This window comes from Schistocerca americana, chromosome 3 (assembly GCF_021461395.2).
Source record: "Schistocerca americana isolate TAMUIC-IGC-003095 chromosome 3, iqSchAmer2.1, whole genome shotgun sequence".
Taxonomy (NCBI): Eukaryota; Metazoa; Arthropoda; class Insecta; order Orthoptera; family Acrididae; genus Schistocerca; species Schistocerca americana.
In genome coordinates, this window is record NC_060121.1 from 381,571,195 (window position 1) to 381,588,910 (window position 17,716).

At 41.4% G+C, this 17,716-nt stretch overlaps 1 protein-coding gene across 1 annotated transcript in view; it reads right to left on the minus strand.

The window, feature by feature from the left end:
• Positions 1–723: 723 nt before the first annotated feature.
• The window catches only part of LOC124606099 (heparan sulfate 2-O-sulfotransferase pipe), a 275,172-nt gene continuing 258,179 nt past the window's right edge, over positions 724–17,716 (minus strand). Inside the window, exon 9 of the mRNA XM_047138065.1 lies at positions 724–3,721. Coding sequence (XP_046994021.1) covers positions 3,555–3,721 — 167 coding nt within the window. The 3' untranslated portion in view covers positions 724–3,554. The remainder of the gene's footprint in view (positions 3,722–17,716) is intronic.

The following is a 17,716-nucleotide window of genomic DNA, read 5'->3' on the forward strand; positions in this document are numbered from 1 at the left end:
TTTTCTCTCAGTTATGAAAAGATTCTTTCTGGCAAATTCATTATTCACCAGTAAATGCAGACAAAGTGTTTTTGATGTAGTACATACTGCTACAGAGTTAATGTGTCTACTTGTACAACTGTTAGCAAAGCCATAGGAGATGGTACTGTAGCTTAGATCTGTTGGGCAAAGGGAAGATATTAGTCCATGCCTTTCCAAAAGAATATTTGCAGATTTCACCAGAAATGACTGTCAAAAATCCTATAAAAATGTTGCTGGACTGGTTGTTAAACCTGATCCATCTCAGAAACGAGTTCAGTTTCTTAAAGTAGAGACTAACTTTTTTTTTTTTTTTTTTGCCTGAGTTATGTCTGTGGTTCTGTGATGTATCATACTGAGTGCTTGAAATCTGGATTTCCCTGTGATTTAAGGAGTGATAGCAACACCTATGAGATTTTCATTCCTTCTTTGTTGTTATTTAAAACCTTCATGAGCGAATATTTTCTGTTGGAAAATTTTGTGTACTTGTGCCATTTTGTCATACTTTGATAGCCTGTCTCATAGTCTGGAAGGAATGGATGAGAGAGTATGCAGCACTATTCTTTCAATACTTTCATGTAGCATTAAAAGAGTTTGTGAAGTTAAAACACCAAAATCTTAAAAACCAATTAATGAGACTTTTTCTTAAAAAATTTATTTTGTTTCTAAAAAATACATTTATGATAATTTACAAACTTTCTCTTCTTTGTTTAAAAAAAAAACAATGGATAATTTCTCATCAATGAAATGTAGGCATTGTTTTGTGAATATGTTGAATAATGGAATGTTATGAATTTTATAGTGACCATTACTACCCAGAACTTCAACAATGAATATATTTGTCTTCTTGTGCACAATATATATTGGTTTTTGATATTGTGTAAATCCTATCATCAATTTGTTCGGCACATTTTCTTATCAGTATGAAAGAGCACAAGTACATTGAATTATTTATCATTTTCTGTTTGTTCCTCTGCCATTCATCATGTGGACATGAATACATATACAGAAAAGATAGTCAACAACTTTATTTCACACACTGTGTATCTTCATTTTAGTATGAGCGTCTTTGCTGAGTTTCTGAAAGATCTTAGAGTAATGAAAGTTATAGTAAACAAGGTGTCTTTATATACTTAAACAACATTCAATTGATGTCTGTTAACACTAATAATGCAGTGTGGTCAAACAAATTATAACCAGTAGAAGATACAGTACTTAACACATTCATTTATTTTGGAATGCCTTTATTTATCATTTCCAAGAAACTACTGTCTGAAATGCTGATAGTCTTCAGTGAGACAATTGAACTCCTTACGGCAGTTGTATATTTCTTTCATGATGCTTTATCATTGCCTCTTAATGAATTGCAAAGAATTATAAATATGCTGGGGTTGAAAATTTGAGAACAAGGCTTTATGAATTTGTTTTTTATGTGTTCACTAAAAATAGAATTGTGGATATGAGGTTGTAAGTTGATTAAGTAAGTTGATTAAGTAAGTTGATTAAGAGCATTGCTTGCAAAAGGCAAGTTTCCAGGCTGGGGCTCTGGCTCAATAAACAGCCTTGATCAGTAGGACTTTTTCACTCCTATTTTGATTCCAGAAAAGCCTTTACTAATGCTTTCTTGCACTCTAAGAAGTATGTGAAGATAAGCAACTGCACTGATTTATCACCTTACCTAAAGGCTGCTGAATGATAGAACTATCACTGTCTTTAACCTATTACATAGGAGGAATTGTGGTGCTTCTATTCCTTGCCACATTGCTATTGAAAACATGTTGGTAGATACCAGATACCAAAACCAGCGCCTTTTACATTGTTGTCAATCAGTATCATGTTTCATTTGCTCGTACAAGATACTGTAAGTTACCAATGAAGTAAATACAACAGTACACATTTAAGAACAATGAAGATAAAAAAATATGCAGTTGCTTATCAATATGGACATTCATTAAGAGTGGTGTGCAACTCATGAGGCTATTGATGGGGCAATGCCACTAGCAAGGGGCAGTATATGATGTGATGCACTAGCCAACAGTGTAAATGATGTCTATGAACACATTGATAAACACTGAACATTTCATGTTGATTTTTCTTCTAGTGCAGATACACTGATGGTTATTTTGCCATTGCAGATTTTATTGTGGGTGACAAAGGAAATAACAAATTGCATGAGTAATTGATAGCGGTAGTGTTCCGAGTATATCAGCTTGTAAAGAGAGAACCAAAAGTGGAAACAGTACCCCCATCCCCCCCTTCCCAGTCTGAAAATGGCCGCAGAACTGGCAGTCGGCAGAAAGAACAATTGAAGAAGTCCTGCACTACCAATTAATGACCGAAATATGAGTTTACTGAGTACTGGATTAGATTTGTGATGGCATTTTGGAGTTCCTCAGATACAGAACTCGGCACATTGTTCTTAATGAGACAAAATCAATGTGCATAAAAATAATTTCAGGAGTACTCCAAGTGAGCATTATAAAGTTGTTACTATTTGCAATGTGTCTAAATGGTCTAGTGGATAATATCATAATCTCTGTGAGGCTGGTTTTGGTCAACACTGTCATCTGCAGGAAGATCGCAACACCCAAAAAATGCAGAGAAATCTAGAGATACTTGCAGAGAATTAATAACTGGTGTGGGGCCAGCAGTTGATTCTGAATGTAATTAAATGTTACATTTATTGTGCATAAGTAGGTGAAGAGGTCCATTACTTTTGGATTAAAATATTGGTCATAAATCATAGAAGCAGTAACAACCATAAAATGTCACGGAGTAACCATCTGGAGTGACCTAAAGTGGAATGATCACAAAACTGGAGCAGATGTCAAGCTGACAGTCATTGGAAAAATCCCAAGGAAATGTAATTTATCTACAAAACAAGTAACTTGAAAAACACTTGTCTGACTGTGTTTTGAGTGTTGCTTGTAAGTTTGGGACATTTAACAAGCTGGATTAATAGGAGAGAGTGGGGGGAGGGTCGGGGGGAATATCCAACAGTGTGTGGCATGTTTTGTTACGACTGTAAGTGTGAGAGAATTATGAAGATGCTCAACAAACTGCAGTGGTAGACACCATCAGAGAGGATTTGTTCATTATGGAGAAGTTTACTATTGAAATTTCAAGAGTCTGTGTCTCAAGAAGAATTAAGCATGTGATAGTGACACTAGAAGTGCCCTCCACCACACAGTGCAAGGTAGCGCACGGAATACAGGTGAAGATTTCACAATGCGGAGTATTCTCGTTTTCTCTCTGCACACGTTTGTTACGAGCACACTGCTATGGTACGCACTGTCTCTGAGTGATCTGGACACACCGAAGTCACTTTAATGGATACATGAACGTTGAATGAAATCCGCACAGCGGAAGAAGTCAGACCGTGTGCCTGGACACACGTGCATGGGAGGGAGGCACAGTCCATGAGCGGCAGATCAGTCTTGAGGCTGGCTCCGGGCGCCCCCCCGCCGGCGGCGCTCGGCGACCCGTGGCGTTGGCGGGGGTCGGCGTCGGTGGCGGTGGTGGGGGAAGCCGGCCCGTCAGGAGGGGAGGCGCAGCGCGAGTAGCTGGCGGTGCAGCCGCTGCCTGCAGAACTGGTAGAACTCCGTCTCGCGCGTGAAGTTGGCGCGCACCAAATCCTTCACCTCCTCGCGCACCGGCGGTTTGAACATGTTGCGATTTATGCGGATGAAGCGCTCCATCTCACCTGCAACATGTTTTCAAAATGGAAGCCGTAGAAATAAAGGTTTGCGGCGACAGGATGTACGAGGGGTTGTCACAAATTTGTATTTATCACCTCGAAAAAATAAAGTTGCGTAATTGTTTGAAGGTAAATGTCTGCAGTCTTGATACACATTGCAATCCTTGTATCACGGCACCGCAGTTCGTCACTAAACGAGCCAAAACAAAATGGCGTAGCCATGGGCTTCCCCATAGACTTATTCGGGAAAGAGTAAGATTATAGAACTGGCATATCTTACGGTTCCGTACCTCAAGCGGTAAAAACTGAACTCCTGTGGGAACATTTTGTTGTCAGTCTCTCTGTCTGTTCCTCCGTCTGTGATGATCACTTTTTCTCAAAAACGGTTTGAAGCGTCGAGTTGGAGATTATGCCAAATACTAAGGTCTGCGGTTTTTTGGCGATGTAAAAAAAATTAAGCTTCTTAGTCAATGGAATGAAAAGTTACGCACTTGTTCGATTTTATTATATAATTGATTCGGTAAGTTTGAAAACGTCTTCTGCCTAAAAACTAATGCTGACAGGATGTAACAAAACTTGCTTATTCTCTGACAGCTGATAGTCATCCACTACTGTACATTACTTTGATGTCTCAAGATTATTTTGATATCTAAAGAATCAGCATATTTCAGTAGCACATCCAAAGCACAACTTTAATATTATTAGCACAAATATGCGTGCCACCGTTTTATTTCAACAGCTTTAAATTCTCATATGATTAAATACGTGGTATCCAACGAGTTAAAATGTATCTAGAAAATCTTCACAGACAGAATATTCACATTCTATTAATGTTAGATTGCCAGTGAAAGTTAAAAATCTAAAATTTAATATGGAACGATTGAGAAAATTCTGTTGAATATCTTCAAAAGTAACCAGCAAGATATGTGAGAATGAAGTTCCTCGAAGTGGAGAAACAGAATAAATAAATACAAAAACACTTTTTCCACTCTGATGATACTTTGTTTGTCTACATAATTTGGTAGCTGACCGTGTTAAAGGATTTGTTATATTATGTTCATGATTTCTATTTCTTTCATTTAAACTGGCTTAACTAAAGCTGAGCAAAGTGTATTTTGTAAGCTACATTTTTTGGGTTGATTGGCTGAAGTGTAAGTTGGGGCCAGTATACAACAAGGTGACTATGGAAAATCTCCCAAAATCAACCACAACCTGACTATAGCTCGCGTCACGTAGGACGGGGCTTGCGCGCATACAGGCGGAGCGGAAAGGAAGCGTGAGGGAATGCGAAACGCGCATGCGGGGTAGCAAAGAGCGGGAAAAGTCCACGTGGCGAACTGCGTTGCTGCGAACAACATGAGTCTCGTTTGCCTATGGTACATCGCATTATACGTTCAAATCTATGAAGGGAATAGTGGATATTAAAACTAATTTCGATCAATTGTCATAAGAGAAATATTAGTTCACACCTTGACGATGTTGCGTCCACTGCTCCACAGATTTACTCTTCATGACACCGGGAGTCGCGAACAGCTGACGCAGCTTTGTGGAGACGTGAAGTACAATTTTTCTCAAAATGACAATTGTCTAATGACAAGATCATTGAAGCTGCTTGCAATAATTATCATTTATTGCGATTTGAACTGTATTATAAGTAAAAATTTAATACATAATAAAATTACCTTCAAGCACAAACCGAAATAATCATATTTACTTGACAACCACTTATACTCAACAGAATTTTTAAAAATGTGTAAGTCGTGTGCGTGGATGTGTTTGGCTATAGTTAAGTGTAATCACTGTGCGCAAAAAAGAATTAGTGGTAGAAAAGACTAATGTAAAAGACTATCGTAAAAATGGTCAGTAAGTTGTCATGTTTTTCGCTGTAAATGGGCATTATGAGTGTAAACTAACTCGTTAGACATTACAATGAGAGACTGCATTTCTAATCCATTGAACAAGCAAACAGTTAACCATCATCCGAATAACTCCAGGTAATGCTGACCCTAACATCGAAAACCACCAATACTTCGACAAGTAAGAGTTATACTGTCATTTCAGGGCCTCATCTAGTTCGTGCCTTGCAAATGATAGGGGTTTACGTGTGGAAATGTCGGACTTCTGACGAATTTATCCAGTTGCATTCTCTCATGTTATTAGATCATACAACATGGTGGGATAAGCTTAACTTCTAATGAGTGTGATGGGTAAACATATATTAGGCACACCACGAATGTAGTGGTGTGGACATGTTGGGAATGTGCGTCTCACAGGGAGCGTGCAAGGGATAAGTCCCTGCAGGGGCACTATCCTCTGTGACCTCGGTGGCTCAGATGGATAGAGCGTCTGCCATGTAAGCAGGAGATCCCGGGTTCGAGTCCTCGTCGGGGCACACATCTTCAACATGTCCCCAATTATGTGTATCAGCGCCTGTTTGCAGCTAGGGTTTTCATTCTAGAGAAGCTGCACGGTCATCAATGGTATCTGTTCTTTCGGGAACAGATGCTACCTTCATATATAGCTTAACTTATGTTTGGGCAATATGTTGAACATTATACTCTGCATAATTCAAAGGATACAAAGTCCTAAACAAAAAGGCTAGGAAGTTCTCATTATTGTGTATGCAACTGATAAGTTGACAAACACATTGTTTAAAGCGCGAGTCTTTAAAACTAAGAAATATGATTACTTTATTCCAAGGTCTACATCGTAATACCATCGTAGCTTCTATTTGAGTCTGTTTCCGAACAATATGATTGTAAATTTACGATGATAGGTTAAAGGCTTATATCCCTCAGCAGTTCCCTGTCAAATTCTTCTTTCTGAAGCTTCTCAGCATGCCACACAGACTGTGCCCACGTTATAGGTGGGATATTTTCTTTCCCCTCAGGCAAAAGAGATTCCGTGTTCGTTATCTTGAATGTTTTTTTTTTCTCCCATATAGCCTAACCCTTTGCCCAAATTAATTCCATGGGGCTACAATCCTAGTAGAAGTTCCAAGGAAGTGGCCTGCCAACATACCGTAAGCCAAAGTGCGATTATGCGTATCCTACATGACAACCGCTACTATCCCTATCACCTGCAACGAGTGCAAAGATTATCAGCAAAGGATTTCCGTCTACAGGAAGGATTTTGTAGATGGTTTATGCACGAGACCAACACAGTTATGGGATTTCTGTCATCAGTCCTCTTTACCGACAAAGCAACTTTTACCAGAACCGATATCATCAATATGTGGGCTACAGTCATCGGGGTACTGTTGAGGCTTCTCACCAGCATCGGTTCAGCACCAATGTGTGGACAGGGATTATTGGCGACCACATACTCGGACTGGTTATTATTCCTGCTGAATACTCTGCCTAGGCTCGTTGAGAATGTGCCTTTACCGATACGACAGGTTATGTGGTTTCTGCATGATAGAGTAGCACTCCACTTCCGCATTACAGTTCGCCAACACTTCAACATCATCTTCCTCGGATGTTGTGTAGAAAGCGGAGGCCCTGTAGCATGGTCTGCTAGATGATGGGACTTAAACCCTCTGGATTTGTACCTCTGGGAGCATCTGCAAAGCTTTGTGTGCAGACCCTTCAACAGCGTGCCTGTGATGTCTGTGACGCTATCCGGAGAGTGACCGGAACCTGCGAAAGAGTGCGGCAATCCATGGTGAATGCGTGCACTGCGTCCCATGGAAGCCAACATCTGTTGTGACATGGATACGATAAAGGTCTGTACTGTGTTCCGGGACGATTTGTTGTTGTTGCACGCTCACTGTCCATTTCCAGACACTTGTTCATAGGATCTTTTTTCTTTCGTTTTCAGTCAGGAATCCGTCCCTGCAGTTTGCCGGTTTTATTAATGTTCAGCTTGAATTTGCTTAGCTAGAGTGACACGATACAAAGTGTATAATATCTGATTGATCAACAGTAAATACTAAGTGTTGAGGACAAAGATGTGTAGCAAAAATGAAAAAAATTCAAAAGCACCGTTCCGAGCAAGGTCTTAAAGGATGCGAAACGCTCACTGTGGTTTAATAGCGGTGTTAAAAAACTGCTACGTAAACAAAGAGATCTTTATCACAGGTTCAAGATAAATCAAAACCTAGCTGAGAAAAGTTGAACGACGCGAAAATGAGCACAAGGAGAAAATGAGAGAAGCGTTCAATCTTTGACAGCAAAATTTTGTCAACCGATCTGAGTAAAAACACTGAGACGTTTTGGTCATATGTAAAAATCAGTAAGCTATTCGAAAACGTCTATTCAGTCACTCAGTGACCATACAGGCACGGAAACGGAAGATAACAGAGAGAATGCCGAAATACTAAATTCGGTCTTCTGAAATTGTTTCATCGCCGAAGACTGTTATGCGCTCCCTCTGTCATCGTACGAACGCCGAAATGGCAGATATTGCGGTAACTGATCGCGGAGTAGAAATGGAACTACAATCGCTTAGTAGTGGAAAGGCAACAGGACTGGATGCGATACCTATGAGAAAGAACTTGCTTCCCTTTTAGCAGCAGTTTGTCATAGATCGATGGAGCAAATAAGGATACCTAGCGACTGGAAAAAGGCTCAAGTTATTCCGTTTTCGAGAACAGTCGTAGGTCAGATGCACATAATTATAGACCTATATCATTTTACGTCAATCTATTGTACAATTATGTAACAAGTTTTATGCTCAAGAATTATGACGTTTTTGGAGGCTGAAAACCTCCTCTATAAAAATCAAAATGGATTATGCAAGCGGAGATCTTGCGAAACTGTTCTTCCATGAGATCCATTGCGCTGTAGACAACGAAGCTGGGGCTGGCGCCGTGTTCCTTGACTTCAGGAAGGCATTTGACACCGTCCCGCAAGAACTTATCATTATCGGACCACATTTTTCGTCTGGATTTAAGACTTCCTAGCCTGTGAAACCCAATAAGTCGTCCTTAAAGGAACAGAATCGATAGATGTAAAGACAATTTCCGGAGTAGCCCAAGGAAGTTACTATTTACAGTGTGTATAAATAATCTAGTAGAATGCGTCGGAATCCCTTTAAATACTGTTTGCAGATGACGTGGTTGTCTATAGGAAAATAGCAACGCCAGGCAGGAGACAGTATCGATTTGCCGAATGGCCTGCAGAGGATTGATATATGATGTAGGCTCTGGCAATTGACACTGAACGTAAATACACAAGTCAAAAAAAGTTTTGCATCACCTCGGTTCCGACAGTTCCTGAACCTGTACAGAAAATTGGGATAGAGATCGACTTAAACATCATTTCCGCCCTTTTTATTGTTCATGAAAACCACACATTGCATGTTGTACCATCTTACAGCGAGATCTTCAGAGATGGTGGTCCAAATTGCTGTACACACCAGTACCTCTAATGCCCAGTAGCACGTGCAAGAGGATGTGCTACTGGGTATCCTCTTGCATTGGTGCGTGCCTGTATTCGTCGTGACATACTATCCACAAGTCCATCAAGGCACTGTTGGTCCAGATTGTCCCACACCTCAACGGCGATTCGGCGTAGATCCCTCAAAGTGGTTGATGGGTCACGTCGTCATAAACAGCCCTTTTCAGTCTATCCCAGGCATGCCGATAGGGTTCATGTCTGAAGGACATACTGGTCACTGTTGTTGAGCGATGTCGTTATCCTGAAGGAAGTCATTCACAAGATGTGCATGATGGGGGCGCGAATTGTCGTCCATGAAGACGATTGCCTCGCCATTATGGTACCGATATGGTTGCACTATCGGTCGGAGGATGGCATTCACATATCGTATAGCCGTTATGGCGCCTTCCATGACCACCAGCGGCGTGCGTCGGCCCCACGTAATGCCACCCCAAAACAGCAGGAAACCTCCACCTTGCTGCAACGTGTCTAAGGCGTTCAGCCTGACCGGATTGCCTTCAGACACGTCTCCGACGATTGTCTGGTTGAAGGCATATGCAACACTCATCGGTGAAGAGAACGCGATGTCAATCCTGAGCGGTCCATTCGGCATGTTGTTGCGCCCATCTGTACCGCGCTGCATGGTGTCGTCGTTGCAAAGATGGACCTCGCCATTGACGTCGGGAGTGAAGAGCCGCATCATGCAGCCTATCGCGCACAGTTTGAGTCATACCACAACGTCCTGTGGCTGCACGAAAAGCATTATTCAACATGGTGGCATTGCTTTTAAGGTTCCTCTGACCCATAATCCGTAGATAGCGGTCATCCACTGCAGTAGTAGTCCTTGGGCGGCCTGAGCGAGGCATGTCATCGACAGTTCCTGTCTCTCTGTATTTCCTCCATGCCAGAGCGACATCGCTTTGGTTCACTCTGAGACGCCTGGACACTTCTCTTGTTGAGACCCCTTCCTGACACAAAGTATCAATGCGGACGCGATCGAACCGCGGTATTGACCGTCTAGGCATGGTTGAACTACAGACAACACTAGCTGTGTACCTCCTTCCTCGTGGAATGACTGGAACTGATCGGCTGTCGGACCCCCTCCGTCTAAAAGGTTGATGCATGGTTGTTTACCTCTTTGGGCGGGTCTAGTGACATCTCAAAAGGACTGTGTCTGTGATACAATACCCACAGTTAATGTCTGTCTTCAGGAGTTCTGGGAACCGGGATGATGCAAAACTTTTTTGATGTGTGTAAATGGAACATCAACTGCAGTATTGATGACGACCTGCTGAAAACAGTATGTACCTCAAAATATCTAGGAGTAATTATCCAGAGCGACCTTGAGTAGAGTGACCACATAAACTAATAGTAGGGAAAGCAGATGGCCGGCAATTTCACGGGAGGAATCTGAATGAAATGCAACTCATCCACGAAGGAAGTTACTTGTAAGGCGCTTGTTTGACCGATTCTTGAATCCTGTTCATCAATATGGGATCCTTTCCTGGTAGGACTGACAGAAGAGATGGAGAAGATCCAACGAGGAGGTGTGTTTCGTCCCTGGATCTCTTAGTCGGTGCGAGAGCGTTACAGAGGTGCTCAACAAGCTCCAGTGGCACACGTTACAAGAGAGGCGTTGTGCATCACAGCGAGGTTTACTATTGAAATTTCGCGAGAACACTTTTCGCAAGGAGTCGAGCAACATGTTACTTCCTTCTACATACATCTCACGGCCAAGATCACGACGAGAAAAGTCGAGAAATTAGAGCTAATACAGCGGCTACCGACAATCATTATCCCAACGCCACATTCGCGATTGGAAGATGGAAAGGTGATCAGTTAGTGGTACCAGAAATAACCCCTGCCCGCATCTCGTGGTCGTGCGGTAGCGTTCTCGCTTCCCACGCCCGGGTTCCCGGGTTCGATTCCCGGCGGGGTCAGGGATTTTCTCTGCCTCGTGATGGCTGGGTGTTGTGTGATGTCCTTAGGTTAGTTAGGTTTAAGTAGTTCTAAGTTCTAGGGGACTGATGACCATAGATGTTAAGTCCCATAGTGCTCAGAGCCATTTGAACCAAATAACCCCTGCCGCACACCGTTACGTGGTTTGCGGAGTGTGATGTAGATTTAGATGAATGGAAGTTTGGTATTTTAGTAAAGTCAGACTAACACTGTGTTAAGTAATCTTCCCATAACATTTTTTTCCGAAAAAGAGTAATGACATCTAATAGAAATGTTTGACAGCAGATAAGAAGGAGTCAAATCTGGAAAAGATATTTGCTGGTCTGGAGAAGAGCGAGAACTAATAGGGCAATGTTAGTAAGGGAAACGGAAGACAGAAAACGGAAATGGGTAGGCATGACTAAAGCACGCACGCATAGCATAAACAATGTGGCAGAGATACTGGTTCGCAGTTGGATAGCTAGTCGAGAAAGAGTCTACGTCGAAGATAACAGGTATAGTTTTAATCTCCTTTTGAAAGCAGCTTGGTTTAGGGTAAGAAGCAAGCTACAGTTTAGTCTCTTCCAGAGTCAGATGAAATGGAGAAGGAGATGGAGAGAGATTTAGTGTTGTGCATAGTGCAAGTATCAGATCTTTTATTGTAGTAATGGATACGTGACATGCGAGGAGAGGTAATGAAGACACCAGAGATTAAGCAAAAGCTAAAGAAAATGGAAAGTATGAAAATCCTATCGCCTATCCAGTCGCATCCCACCTAACTGAGCATAACCTTTCGAAGGTAATGAGTAAGAAGAATCGCTTTTGCGTCCTATATAATCTGGCCATAACCTCTTTTGCAGATTAAACTGACTTATCCGTTTTGCATGCCCAAATGCACGCACATAGGACACATCGTGATATTTTTTAACCTTTTGTAGACATTTTTTAATGCTAGTCATCGAAAAAAAAAGAAACACCACAATGTGCAGTCATTGATAGAAAGTTGGTTGGGAAATAGGTGCAGTAGTATGAACAATGACTCATCTAGTCTTCTGAAAGAAGCCATGTTCTGGGGCTATCTTTCGTAACAAGAATGTACCGCTTTTCGTGGCGTGGCGGTCTTATCTGAGAGCCAATTGTTGAAAATGACACAGCAGTTTCTGTTCACAACCTGGACGGTCGCCTCCATTCACCCATATCACATTGCTTACGCTGTGTGTTACAGAATAACTGTATGAAAGGGAATGTTTTTGATTGAAGAAGTGCCACGCTGACTACAATCACTTGCAACGAAATTTGTGCCTATAAAAACGATGAAATTACTCAGGAAGTGAGTTATACCTCTGGACATCTCTGTACAGTAGACGGTTCCATTTGACGCTATAATACTTTCTCATGTGTGGCGATGTTTAATCACGTAGCATACCTGCATGTAAGTTTTCAAGAAATGTTTCACTTTATCATGTTGTAGAAGTTTGAAATACTGTATGTAATGTTTCAAGAAATGTTCCACTTTATAATGTGGTAGCTGTTTAAAATACGCATTTGGACTATAAGATTTGAAAATAAGCAACAGTTTTCCTAGCATCTCTATTACGTGTATGTCATGAAATAATTTTTGTGGATTTCGAAATCTGTTAGCTATTTTCGAAATAGCTGTTCAATAAAGTTTCTTCCTGTTGAAGGTGTTGCAGGTCGATGCGGTATCAGTGAATAAGTATGTCAGGAGTGACAACGCATTACCTGTTGGAATCGTTGATAATATCACAACGGTAATACATCTACGGCCGACGAATGCAACGATCGCTCGATGTTAAGCAACAGTTCGAAAGTGGTTCTATGAATCCTCTGCCAAACGCTTAAGCGTGAATTGCAAAGTGGTCACGTAGATGTATAGTGGACAATGGCAGATAGAAAGCGTGGATCTGATTCGAAAGAGTCTTATCATCCGACTGAAGACAACGTGTGACTGACATTTCAGCAAACTCACTGTGACCATACCATGTGGTGGTGTTAAGAACTGGGACGCGATTATAGTCCTTATAGAGATCTTACTAACAAGACAGACCTCAACTTGAGACGAGTGTAAGATCGTGCGGCAAGCATGTTTGCGTTCCCAGTCGATCTGTGTAATATACAGGCACTTGCTGGAACTTGCGTGTGTGCGATCACGATTACAGTACGGGCCGAGGTGGTGGATCCACGATGGTTTCGTCCTTCCTATGAACTGGAATGTCAGCTATTCCGTTTACATTGAGAGAAGCACGTAGTAAAGTGAAACATTTCTTTCCTGAAAGATGATGACCATGTCGTAATTAAAGATCTGCTGACCATCAGAGCAATTCAGTAATTGCCATTGAAGAATTGAAATTTCCCAGTATTGTAGTACATTTTCCAGTTCAAAAAATGGCTCTGAGCACTATGGGATTTAACTGCTGAGGTCCCCTAGAACTTAGAACTACTTAAACCTAACTAACCTAAGGACATCACACACATCCATGCCCGAGGCAGGATTCGAACCTGCGACCGTAGCGGTCGCGCGGTTCCAGACTGCAGCGCTTAGAACCGCTCGGCCACTCCGGCCGGCTTTTCCAGTTCAGAAGAGGTACAAGAGATGGGAGCATTGTCTCATACAGTCGTACTGGTATCTTAAGAGATGATTTCTCCAATCGTGTCAGATTTGAACGAAATGTCGCACTGATAATCGTTTTGATTAAAAGAAATTGCACCCATTCCAGCTTTTCGTTCAACTCTTCGACGTTTTTGAGAAAATCTACGCAGAAAAATCTACATTTCCCAAATAAACACTTGTCGATCAGTTCATGTGGGCCAATGGTGGTGTTTCATTCAAGTCAATTTTGACGATTTTTTGAATGTGTAATATTGTTTATCACTGAGGAATCAGCATTTAAATATCTTAACTAGATTAATTCATTTCATACGGAAGAAATTGTAAATACTGACAAACTTTTATTTAATTAGCAGTTAATATTGATTTCACGAAATCACTATATACCGGTACCACGAATCTGAAGTTGTGAAAAAAACAAAAAACTGCATTATACCATGAACTAATTCCACCCGCACGTTTTGCATTTCGAAATGGTTCGGCTGGAACTTGTCGTGAAAGCAGCAACAAAGCAAATGAATGATTCGCATTAGTTCTTCTACATAAATGAATAAAACTATGATACTGAAACGTTGTTTTTTTTTTTTGTTAAAAATATTTCATGTAGGGATTTGAATCTGAATCCGAATATCCGCAGCAAGACACATTCACCTCTATTCCACGGAATCTGCTTAACGAGAGGGTACAGTCATTACAGCTGATGCACAGATTTTCTACAAAACTGAATTATTGAGTTAAAGCCCAGAATATGGGTAGTTTCCCTCTGATCGACTTCTGTGCGAAATTTTATCCAACTGCGTGACGCACAATAGGCTACATCTCCTTGTTAGTTGCATCAGAACGCAAGCCATCATTGTGTGGATAAAATGCTGCAGTCCATAGTTCTGGTGCGACACTCTAATATGATACTAATGGGCCACATACAGGCTAGTCTGCTCAGGACTCTCTCTTTCATATTCAACCCTTATACGGTCTGTCTGTTTCGAGACCATACCACCTGCTGAGAATGCTGAATCAAATAAACGTGGATTCTACTGCTGGAAAATGACGAACCTGTCTGAAAAAGTGAGGTTTAATGTTGCAATTGTTTTTCTGTGTTACGTTCGTGGTCACAAAGTCACCAGTCAGTTCCATAGTGAATAAGAAAAAAAAAGTCTCCTCAGGAAACCACTTTGGTTTTATGTAAAACCGATGTTCCTAGTGAATTTACGACATAATTCGCAACTGGTGCTTAAATGAAGTGGAAGTAATGAAGTCAATTCAATTGCCCTTCAGATAACAGACAAGGTTAAAAATTTTCAGACTGCTTGGTTTTCCGCAACGGTTGCAGTCTTGTTTGCAGCATTATTTTAATTACCTGCGATAGAACAGGGGTAATTCGTTGAAATTCCCACAGTGCACAGCAGGATGCAATTACTAGCCACAGTTATAATTATCCTTATGAACTTCATCCTCAACGGTATGTTGCTCTCGTTCCGGAAGTATGATATCTGTTGCCTCCTTACGGTGGTCATTGACTTTCGAGTCATTTTCAAAGATATTTACGGTTCCTAAACAACCCTTGGTAAAATAAAATTCAAGCGAATGACTTGGTGGAACATGTGGAAATTTTGAAAAGAAAGGAACAATCACAGAGCTTAAAAATTTAAGATGATGTACTTTATAAAACAGTTATGAAAGCTAAAGACACGACAAAAGTCAATTACAAATACGTAACGCAATGCTGACTACCAACTACAGAAAGAATTAGAGAGCCTCATCTATGACCACCGTCAAAATTTAAGGCCTTCGAATGTTTGTTACACGTTAAAACTGTTTGTCTTATCGCCTACTTAGTATTCTTTCTTTCGCTACTGCCTTTATCCCGTATTGGACGCAGGGTCGGCAGGGTTAAGGACGGATTTGGCATGGTTAAGTTAAGGAGTGGCCGGATGCCCTTCCTGCCGCCACCCCATACCCCCTGGGACGGAAGTAGTGTACCCCAGCTGTCTGCTACTAGTGTAAATCTTGAAAGAGTGTGAATGTGTTTCAAATGTCTGCGAGTCGTGTAACTGAGGTGGGACGTGGGGACCAGCCCGGTATTCATCTAGTAGGATGTGTGAAACCGCCTGAAAACCACATCCAGGCTGGCCGATACGCCTATTTGTATGACTGGAGTAAATAGGCAGCTAAATTATTCTCACGGCATCGTACCTCTTATCTCATCCTCAGCTACTTCCTCCTGCATTTCCATAAGGTCGTCTTCAAATTTACATCCTTTCTATAGACATTCATACTTTACAGTTTAGCATTTCTCCTCTACCCATGCCTGCTTTGCCAATTTGCATTTCCCACCAGTCTGAGTTTTAGATGTTTGTATTGACCTTTTCTGCTTCATTTCCTTTTTTTTATAATTTGCCTTTGCATTTAGTTAAACTCCTTATGTCATGTGTGATCCGGGGATTTCTGCTGGACCCCCTATTTTCGGAAGACAATATAAGCTATTCAGAAGCGGTACTATAGAAAAATGCTGAAGATTAGATGAGAAAATCGAAATAATGAAGAGGTAATGAGTCGAATCGAAGAGGAAGGAAATTTATGGCACAACTTTGTTAAGAGAAGGAGTTGATTGGCAGGTCACATCGTGAGACATCAAGGAATTGTTCATTTGGGGAACGGGGTGGGGGAGGGGGGGTTAAAATTGTAGAACGAAATCAAGGCTTGACTACAGTAGACAAGTTCGAACGAATAAGAAGACAGGAAGGGCAGTCATGAATTTTTAATTATCGTTTCGAAAAAGTAAAGTTACGTAATCAACTTTTTTGTTTATTTACGGGTATGTGCTTGCAGTGCAAGTACACAGTGAAATCTCAGTACCGTAGCATGCCGTCCGAGGAGCTAAAAGAAAATATCGCAGGCCATTGACAAAGGCAACAATGCTACATTTATCCAAGCACGCTAGTGTGACTGGACTGAAACAATATACCCTCATACGGCACAGTTGACAGTGCCAACGTTTCCTGTGTGGTCAGATAAGTCTGAATGACGAAGAACGATGTTAGCACACCATTTGTGAAGAAACGGGAATCATGAGAGAAGAGGAGGCGCTGGTTTTCGAAGCCCGGCGTGTCATAATTGAGGCAGTTGTGGAAAAAGCCATAGATCAGTTTTAGTCTTCTTGCAAAGCGGAGTTTTTGCAGTTGTGTCAGGCCAATCCAAATCCTTAAGCGCCTAATCTCCGTGGACGAGTACCGTTGCTGTGACTCCGAGAAAAGGGAGCAAAAGAACCAGTTGAAACGAGTGGAGTTACCACCGTTGAAAAAGGACGAAGAGCCAACCGTCACGGGCCAAGATGATGCTGAGTGTTTTTTGGACTGACATGACGTGGTGCTAACATATTATGCTCTAAAGGAGAAATCTGTCACATAAACGTGCTACTAGAATCTCCTATCGAGGTTATGGGAGGCTGTCAAGACGCACTGTCACGAGAAGCTGTCTGAAGGCGTGCTTATGATCTACGGCAACGGTCCAGCTCGTTCTGTGCATGACAGTCATACACGCTGCTTCTCTTAAAGACATTACTAAAACAAGCCACTTAAAAAGAAGCTGGTAAGCATTAGATTCTGTAGAGTGACGGATTACTTTTAGATAAAACTGAGTAGGGGTTGTTAAAAAATTTGACACATAAGACTAATAATTCCAATGAAACGTCTGTCATTTCACATCATACTGTCACACAATGTTTTTTCCTTCTTTTTTCCGGAGAAACTTAGGAAGCCATCAACATCTCACTCATTATGGGCGGATGCTGACTCAATTTTTCAGGCTAGGCACACACAGGGGAAACGAAACTTCGTTGTTGTGGCCCTGACGTCAGCTAATAGTGTGTGTAGTGTTACTTTATGAAGCAGCGTGTGTGCACTGACTTAGAGTAAGAACTGAATGAACAGTGTAGCACTAGCCTGTTACATTCTAAAATAACCTCTTTAGAAAACGGTATTGTACACATGGGATAAACTGAACGATGTAGCACAGTTTTAAAGAGACTGGAGCTTCCAGTTTTCATCCGGCCATCCT